This window comes from Eulemur rufifrons, chromosome 15 (genome assembly GCF_041146395.1).
Source record: "Eulemur rufifrons isolate Redbay chromosome 15, OSU_ERuf_1, whole genome shotgun sequence".
In the NCBI taxonomy this organism is placed as follows: Eukaryota; Metazoa; Chordata; class Mammalia; order Primates; family Lemuridae; genus Eulemur; species Eulemur rufifrons.
In genome coordinates, this window is record NC_090997.1 from 68,978,978 (window position 1) to 68,989,028 (window position 10,051).

General features: G+C 37.5%; 1 protein-coding gene across 1 annotated transcript in view; it reads left to right on the forward strand.

The window, feature by feature from the left end:
* The window catches only part of RFX6 (regulatory factor X6), a 50,699-nt gene extending 45,231 nt beyond the window's left edge, over positions 1–5,468 (forward strand). The window contains exons 17-19 of the mRNA XM_069488499.1: positions 562–1,074; positions 1,921–2,133; positions 4,639–5,468. Coding sequence (XP_069344600.1) covers positions 562–1,074; positions 1,921–2,133; positions 4,639–4,808 — 896 coding nt within the window. The 3' untranslated portion in view covers positions 4,809–5,468. The remainder of the gene's footprint in view (positions 1–561; positions 1,075–1,920; positions 2,134–4,638) is intronic.
* Positions 5,469–10,051: the final 4,583 nt, after the last annotated feature.

The window sequence follows — 10,051 nt, forward strand, 5'->3', positions numbered from 1 at the left end:
TCATTGGACATACAGAATTTTAAACCTGGGAGAGCCTTTATAGTTCAGGGATCTAATTCTACATATGGAAAATCAGAGGCCCAGGGAGTTGGTGGCATTCATAAATTGCATTGCTCATCCATGCTATTTTGAATTGACTGCTTTGAAGCCATGGCCATTTTAACATTAGTGCCTTTTTCTTTTACTGTAAAAATCAAACCATTTAACATTCAGCTTGTTTTTTAATTATGGAGAAATGTAACCAGCAGACTCCTATGTCCTTCCCAAGCACGAATGAGTTCTAACCATCTTCATACTTGTGGAAGTATAAGGTCCTCCCAGACTTTCCTCTATAGTCACTAACTCCAAGTCTCCACTATTGTGATATATACATGTGCTGCGATTTTATTTTTTTTTTAAATCTGGATTTTTGGTGTTCCCCAGTTCAGTTATTTTTGGAGGGTTAGAATGAACCAAGTTGGAAAAAAGGTACATTAATAAACCTTTTGAATATTTTTTAAAGATGTGAGCACATCCACTTTAATATGACACTAAGTGACTGTTCTGGTAATTTTTTCCCAGGTCAAATGGAGCTTTCACAGAGCACGGGCCATCTGATGACACCACCCATTTCCCCAGCCATGGCAAGCCGAGGAAGCGTCATTAACCAAGGACCAATGGCAGGGAGACCCCCAAGTGTGGGCCCAGTATTGCCAGCTCCGTCACACTGCTCGACATACCCAGAGCCCATTTACCCTACTCTCCCTCAAGCCAACCATGACTTCTATGGGACCAGCTCTAACTATCAGACTGTGTTTAGGTCACAGCCCCACCCCCCATCAGGACTCTATCCTCATCATACCGAGCATGGTCGATGCATGGCCTGGACTGAACAGCAGCTTTCTAGAGACTTCTTCAGTGGCAGCTGTGCTGGGTCTCCATATAACTCTCGGCCACCTTCCAGCTATGGACCATCCTCACATGCCCAAGATTCACACAGTATGCAATTTTTAAATACAGGAAGCTTCAATTTCTTGAGCAATGCAGGGGCTGCCAACTGCCAAGGAGCAACGTTGCCTCCTAATTCACCTAATGGTATTGAAATTTTTAAAGAACTTTTCATGGCATTTGAGATAGCCAATAAGGCAAAATTGGACATTGAGTTCCACCTCTGCTGAATAGCATGTCATCCCATGTCAGGCTTCTAATGATCATGGAATCTTAGAGATTTGGAGCTGATTTCTGCCACATCCAAACATATTCCCTAATTCTTATGGCTTTATTAAAGTTGCCCTTCTAAATGCCACATACAATAAAAAAAAAATTATGTCAAACCACATGCTTGAGACCAACCTTAGTAGCCCCAAAGAAGAACATTCTGTCCTTTTAAACTATTTTTAGTGGACAATGTTTCTTCCAGAGAACTAAAAGGAGACTTGAAAGATTCAGAACAAAATAATGACCTCATTATGTGGATAAAAACTTGAAGTCAGGGGAGCTAGAAAGATCTGTGGACACCTTCAGCTATCAAAATAGGCTTTGCGTGTAAGCTACTTTGATGCCTTTCTCCTAAAGGTGTAGGAAAGTCTTTCTCCTATAAATATGAGTCTATAAATAAAAAGAGTATATTCATGAGAGGCTAACAGTCCGATTTCTTTCTTCATAGTCAGATCTTGTTAATTTAGATAAGGGAAATATGAGAGAGGTATAGTCTGTCTCAAAATCAATAATACAACAATTCTTTTGTATTTTTTTCAAAAAACCAGCGTAGTAAACCATATCCATGTATAAACATAAATCCAACTCTATAGCAAACGTAGATATAAATGTAATATTTATCGTTTGACATCTTTAGGGCTCTACCCAATTACCTTGTCATTTTTTTCTTTCCTGAATGTTTATAATAAGTCAACAGCACATTCTCATCACTTTCTGTTATAGGATATTATGGGAGCAACATCAACTACCCAGAGTCTCACAGACTCGGATCAATGGTGAATCAACACGTTTCCGTCATCAGCAGCGTTCGCTCACTGCCTCCCTACAGCGACATCCACGACCCCCTGAACATTTTAGATGACAATAGTAGAAAACAGCCCAGCTCATTTTACGCGGACACATCATCTCCAGTTGCATGTCGGACTCCAGTACTAGGTAAATTACTGTAGTAGTTCTTGAAAACATTTTAAAAAGTCATTGACCTCAGGTATGCAGCATTACCTGAAGGTGATGTGTTTAGGTGAACTGAGTGCTCAGATTCCCATAGTCGATTTATCACTTTGGATCTGAAGTTATGTTGTTGTGTCTGAACATACACAGTTACTAACAGTTTTCCATTTCTTATTCTATACATCACTATTATGCAGCCTGCTGCTAGATCTGTTATTCTTTAAAAAAAAATAGCTGGCATCTATTATGTACGCAAAAAATTGACCTGTCAAATGCAGTCTAAAGCTATTAATTTTACAAGGACAGGAATGGTGTCTTTTTCTCACTCTCTCTTGATTTTGTTGGACCAACCCACTTGTAGTTCCAAAAGGTATGTATTTTATAATCTTCATCATTACCTGAAAAAACACTCCAAGTTTTTTAAAAAATAATGTCCTATGGTGGATGCTACTAGCTTTTTCTTAATCTTTTATGTAAAATGTGATTCAACACTGTAGAAAATGTTGCTATTTTTATTGCTCTATAACATACAACTTAATTAAAAATGAGCAAAACAGTGTGCTGGCCATGAAGTCTCCTGGAATCTTCTTCCAATCAGGTTGCTGTCCCTAAGCTTCATCTATGAAGAAATTCTGCAACTCATAATAGATGCCTCACCAGCACTTAGCAAAAAGTCTGCCACATAGTAGGAACTCAGTTATTAATGAGTGAAAAAAGAAGTCAAAACTAAATCTATATGTACATTCAGTCTATAAATAATTAATTAGTATATTATTACTAATAACAGACTTAGAGATTAAATCTATACGTTGATTTAGTTTCTAAAATTACTAATAAGGTATCACAGAGACAGTATACATTCATTAAGTATCAAGGCAGAGTGTTAATGTTTATATGAGATGGTTGAAATCTCCCCATGGAATTGATTTCAGACTAGCGTAAGTAAAGGGCATTGACACCCAACCAGAGCGTAAGGGAAAATAAAATAAATTTCATCTGTCCTCACTCAGTGTACTTATCCAATAATTCAATAGGAAGTACTTCTTCCCCTCCTGCTGACCATCACAGATGCTCCCTGAGCAGAGTCTAGCAGCTCATCTCCTGCTATCTGCAAATGGTCATTGCTTCTAGGTTACTCTAATGAAGCAGAAAATTCCACTTCAGGAAGTTTCTTCACCATGAGGCTAAAATGTACTGTGTTGCTATTGTTACTATTAGTTCTATTTACTTGTAGAGATAGTGGAAGCTTTGATGAAACATAGGTTGGGAGTAGGGTGGATTCGAAGCATTAGTTGTTAGAGCTGGCTTACAAGTAGATTGCAAAGTGGGCTTCAGGGTGAAAAGGAGGAATAGAATAGGTGGGTAGGTAGTGCAAGGGGAATTGAGACCCACTGTGGGCTTCCTTAGTTATAAAACCTGGTTCTTAGTGACAGAGAACCTGCCAGGTCAGCTATAAGAAGACAGCAACCACACATTAGGGAAATATAGGGCCAGTGAGCCCGTCAGTGAATATTTTTGAAAACCTACTATGTGCCAGACTCCATTCTAGGTGTGAGATATGGTAGAAATCAGGCCATAGTTTCTGCCTGGAAGAAGTTTACATTCAAGTAGGGAAAGAGTAAGGCAATGGATATATAAATAAATGCATTAAAAAGATCATTTCAGGTATTCAGAAGTCAATTGAATAGGATAAAATGGCAGATAGTATTGGAGGAGTTGCTTTAGATAAGGTAGTTGGGAAAGGAATTCTGAGGCAGAAACATTTGAGTTGAAAGCTGAGTGAAGACAAGGAGGCAGTGACTGAAGATCTGAGGGAGGAGTTCTAAGCCGACGAAACAGCAAACGTAGAGCCTCTGAAGTCAGAATACGCTTGGAAAGATCACTGGGCAGAAAGAAGGCCAGTGTGGCTTAAGCATGGTGAAGGAAGGAGAAAGTGGAGCAAAACAAATCAAAAGGCAGGGATCAATCCACACAGGGCTTTAAGAACCAGGGCAAGAAGCTTAGATCTTGTTCAAGAGTATGTGAAGTCATACAAGCATGTGGGAAGAAGAGTGAAAGTTTGATTTACACTTCAGCAAGATCATTCTGGCTACTGTCTGGAGGCTGAGAGAGTGAGACAAAGGTGAGGGTCACAGGACCAGTTAGGAGGCTGCTGTGTTGCTCCAGGTAAGAGAAGATGGTGGTTTGAACTACAATAGTGGGTGCAGATAGAAAGAGGAGGTAGATTGGGGAATATATTTTGGTGGTAGAACCTAAGTTGAAACCAAGTTTTCTTTGTGAAATAGGTAGAAGGAAGATTTCTGGAAGAATAGCCAAGTGAGAAAAAAATGAAAAAAAGATAATTGCTTTGACAAACCATAAAAACTCAAATTTAGAACAGGTATATGTGCTAAATGCAAAAATAAGTACAGAGGTTTACAGTGAGTGGCATTTGCAAAGAAAAGAAAATGTCAATCAATTTTCAATTGCTGATTATATTTTCCCTTCCAGCTTCCAGCTTGCAAACCCCAATACCTTCCTCCTCATCCCAGTGTATGTATGGAACTTCCAATCAGTATCAAGAAACCCTGGACTCCCATGGAACAAGCAGTAGAGAAATGGTGTCCTCTTTACCACCCATCAACACTGTGTTCATGGGAACAGCAGCTGGAGGCACTTAAACCAACATTATTGAGGGGGTTGAAACTTTAAAAATCTCTGCTGTGCAAATATCATTATTCATTCAGACTACCATGAGAGTAAAGAAAATGGAATATGCAGTGGCTGGACATTGTTTTTCAAGTCACTCGTACTTCAGACAACTCCACAGTGAATGGAGATACTTGCGGAGTTCACCTTGCACACAAATGGCTTAAAACATGATCTCATTATTAATCATACTTTCAAAAATTATCAAATGAAATCAGTGGAGATTCAAAGATGCAGACATTTCAACTATGAAGATTTAATATTTCATTTTCTAATTTATTAAAAATTTGTGTGCTCTTTTATCTTTGGTTTCTAAGAAAGAGAAAAGTATATTTAATGCCTTTACAATACCTTTAAATTATTAGGATCTCAGAATCATTGTTTACTATCCCTTATTTGACAAAAAGTCAAATTGTGTATGTTCTACCTCCTATGGAAATGTTTACAAGGTCAAGATTTAATTCAATTCAGCCTAGACCAAAGTTGCTTGATTTTCAATTCCTGTGCATTAGTGTGATGATTTCTGTTACATAGCAATATTCCAATTCTGTGTAACTGAATAGAGATAATAAACGCTTTCCCCTCTTTATTTAAAAAAGATAAAAAGAAATAAGAGAAATAATGTATGGAAATATTTTTAAAGGCTTGGTTGCTCTCAGGGCTGGTACTGTTTTTGAAAAACACTGAGGATTTGTAGGCAGAACTCCTTTGGATATGAAATTAAAGAGGAAATCTGATTGACCAAACACTGTAACTCAACAATATTTGCATATCAGATCCATGCCGATAAATATAAAGAAATTGTGACTTGTAGACTGAACTTTTTCAGATTTGGAAGCAGTTTTTTAATCAAGTACTTTGCTTAGAAATTGAGAGTGAATGAGTATTCAGAGACCATTTGGATGCACAGGCTGATTCAGAAGTGAAGGATTCATTGCACATAAATTAATACAATTTCATAGCACCATCTATTTAGCTCTGTTTCTTTTTGTTTTCCATATGTCTTGGCTGAAAGGACTGTTTTAAGATTCCTGGCCTACAGTAAGGAACTTCCATTAACTGTACAGGCTTCTCCTATAGCCATAGGATAGGTTCATCTTATCTGTATTAAGGATTAGGCTATCCCGTGAGCTCCAGGTACATCATAAAAGGATCTGTAAATCCCAAATACCCATTACACATCAGGACATAATTTGGTGAAACAAACTGGAATTGTTTTCAGCAAGCAATAAACAATTATCTGTGGACTTGTTGAAGTGCTGCTACTCTATATTAGTTGTATATTCAGTGGTATGTAGTTTATGATCTAATTAATTGAGCAGAAAAAGATTGCAATAGCAAATCATGAGAAATAGCAAATTAAATGTTCTATTCTTTTTTCTAGTACTATCATAGGAGTACAAAGGAGGGTGAAATTAATAAAGGCTTGGAACAAAATAGTGAACAAAACAGCTTTAACAAGTGTTTGGCCATAAGTTTTGGAAGTTAAGAACCAAAATTTCAAGGTATAGTAATTAAATATATATTCAGCATCTACTATGTGTCAGACAGTGTATTAGACAACCTGGAAAATTCAGAGATAAGAAGGACATTGCCATACCTTTAGCACATTTTGGTGTAATGGTGAAAGGGTGATGTGACAGGAAGTAGAGGCTCCTTGAAGATTTTTGAGTCGAAAAACAATGTGGGGAAAGTGACATTCAAGGGGGTATCCAGTAGCATTGGGAGGGAGGAGGTGGATTGGACAGAGGAGGAATTAGCCTGAGAAAAGGCTATTGGGGAGGCTGTTTCTCTCTAGATGTATAGCAGATAAGCACAGAGAATATCTGGAAGCAGAAGAAATGAGATGAGGGAGAGAGAAAGAAGCACGAGCATCATTTCAAAGAATACATTGAAGAATTTTCCCTAACTCTATTTGCAAGGCATTGCAGTGCAAATAGTTGACCCTATGTTGATACCCGCTTTGTTAATGAGGGAAAGTGATCTGGAGCAAGGAGAGGTTCACAAGACATGTGGGCAGCGTCTCTGGGTCTCATGCACCTGGCTGATAACAGGGTGCTCAATCTTGATGTCAAGGGGCAGATAACCAACTTGATCTTTTCCCCAGGTAATGCGACTGGAGTTTATCTTTGTTACATGCATAACAATGTTCCTCAGTGCAGGCACTATTGGCTGTCAGGCAGAACAGTTCTTTGTTTTACAGAACTATTCTGCATATTGCACAAGATTTGGTATCTCTGCACCTCAAACACTAAATGCCAGTAGAAGCCCGTTTCCCAGTTATTGTGACAACCAAAAACACCTCATAAATTTTCAAATGCCCCTGGAGAGGCAGTGCTAGTCCTGCGTGAATTAAAGGTGACAGCATCTTTAATTTTACCTAGAAGGAGCATGAGACAACATAATACCTCTCTGCCCTTTGGTTACATTCATCATTTAAGAATTGTTTCCTTCAAGGACCTGAAGCTCAGGGCATTTTCTGATATTTGTTGTTAATTTTGATATAGGCAAAGGACAAATGTAGAGGGACTCCCTTCTCCACAAAAAAATTTTGAAAAAATTACATAAGCATGGTCCCACATGCCTCTAGTCCTAGCTACTTGGGAGGCTGAGGTGGGAGGATTGCTTCAGCCTGGGAGTTCCAGGTTACAGTGAGCTCTGATTTGTGCCACTGCACTCCAGCCTGGGTGACAGAGCAAGGCTGTCTCAAAAAAATAAAAAAATAAAATATACATATATTTACATATATGTATATAGGCAAAGAATCTTGACTAGCTTTTTAGTGTTTCTATTTTCAAAAGTAAATAAATTATTCTTCAAGTGGTTTTTGGAAGTTGTGGAGTAACAATTACAAAGAAGTGACCTGTTTAAGCTAATGCCTATGTGAAATACAGAATTAGGAAATCAATGTTCAAAAATGTTTGCCTTAAAATTCAATTTTTAGAGTACTATATTTCAAATCTTATGGTGGCTATTACAGATAAAATACATATTGACAAATGAATGCTTTAATTAATTCAGTGGATTCTTAATACAATTTAGAGACCAAAACCCTGTTTTGTAACAACTTAAAACCCAGCCGTGTCATTAACATAGAATCACAGATGAGAGGGAGTTGGTTTATTTTCTTCTTTCCAGGTGGTGTTGAGCTAAGAAAAATTGGAGCTCTCCTCAGTTATATGTTCCCAAGTATGCTTTCAGATCAGCAAGATTTTTTAAAAAAAACACACACAATGAAAGCTAAATTCCAGTTATAGTAGTGATGTAAAAATCTCTCTCTTTGTTCCTGTTTCAAGAAAAAAAGACTCTGTGAGATTCTCAGTGTCTCACACACCCAGAGCCTATTTTGGAAATGGAGAGGGGTTGTGCACCTAAAGAAGGCAGGTGCACGACATGTGGGACAGGTCTGCACAATGAAGAATTGTCCCATTTCAAAAGCCAATAATACTTCTATATGGAATGAGGGTAGACCAGTAGGCTGTGAGGTGATTGCCCCCAAACTTTGCCCAGTGGTGGCATTTCATATTATATAGCAAATTGTATAGCATCTAGCCAATCCAATCAGACAATCCCTTCAGGATCTGTGACTGCAAAACTCTCACACTCACAGCCTAGAGAAACAAACAGGCAGAGGAGTAGGCTACAAAGAGAGGGAGACAGAGAGAAGCAGAGGGAGAGAGAAGCTGAGCTGTGAAAGGGGCTGTGGCAGCAATGGTTGGGACCCTGTAATGAAATGACAGGTTCCCAGACCTGCAGCAGAAACCCAGAGCTGTGGCTGTGCTGTCCTGACGAGTGAGGAACATTGCCCAATTCTCCTTGGAGACGTAGATGGATGAGGTGTCCATATAGCTGCTCTAAATATCCTACCAAGTGCACTACAGCATGTGTTTCCTCTTTTGCAGAAAAACTTGATAAGCCATAAAATAGAGGTTCACTGATTTTTATTTTTGAATGACTGAATCTATCTCATACAAATGCAGTCCATAAAGATAGGACAAAGAATACTGCCAATTCTTGAAAGTCAGCCTAGGTAGTGTATTTTCCCTATTTATTCTTCAAAAAAGAAAAGAAAGAAGGAAAGAAGGAAGGAAGGAAGGAAGGAAGGAAGGAAGGAAGGAAGGAAGGAAGGAAGGAAGGAAATCTTTGAGATACATGAATTCTGAAACCCAAATCCAAAGCTTCAGCTTTTTAAAAAAGCAGGAGGCAAATGAGAGTCATATGTTTGTACTCCCTGGAAGGGACATTACGGGGATTCAGCTTTCTATACAACAGGAGATGAAATTAATTGCCTTACATGTGTCAGAAGAGCAGCTATGAGCTCTTATAAGGCCTGAAGTAGTAAACTGTTCACACTGAATTTTGAGGGCAGATTTACAATCCAGGGTGAGTTATAGAAATTTAAACAAAAACCGTCCAGAAAAGTAAACAATGGTGATTATGGCATACAGGACATTTTGTTCTTTGGGAAAGATAAGAAATGATGAATTTATATAAAAGGTTATTGTACCATCTCATTCAATTATTGAATTCTAAATTAAATCCTCGAGTTTGTAAATGGCAGAGAACACAACCTGTCTGTTCCAAAAGCACACTGATTAAATGAAAAGAAAATAAATTTCAGTTATTCTTTGATTATAAGCATGAGCAATGGCTGAAAAAGATTGGTAGCTGTAAGCAGACTCTAATGAATAATCTATTCACTAATTTTGAGATATTTAATCACAAAATAAGGCCTTCTCTCTGTTCTTATTGATAAAAGGTTTTAAATTAATTTTCTAATATCAAAATCCTGTAACTAGTGCTTAATTTTTACTGATCTTGGCTATATTTAATACTATGGTAGAAATGTTTTCTATTATAGAAACAATTTATTTTCTAGAACAAACAAAATAATTTTTATTTAGGTTTTTTTTTTTTTTTGGAATCCAATCCAGGTGAGAGATCTCTGATTTTTCCCCAAATCTCTCTTTAATGTCTATATTTTCAATAATATTCATGCAGATGTTTATGGGGAAAAATGGAGCACTCATTAGTTTGACTCTTTTACTTATCATAGCAACAGTCCTATTAGAAGCCTACTCTGTCCATTCGATAGTATGGGAAGATTTGGACATATAAATGTAGAATATCTCTAGATTCTTGTTTCTGTTAAAAACTTCATCTCATTATTTTCAAATATTTCATTTGATCTCAAGAATTAAAGTTTATTTATTAT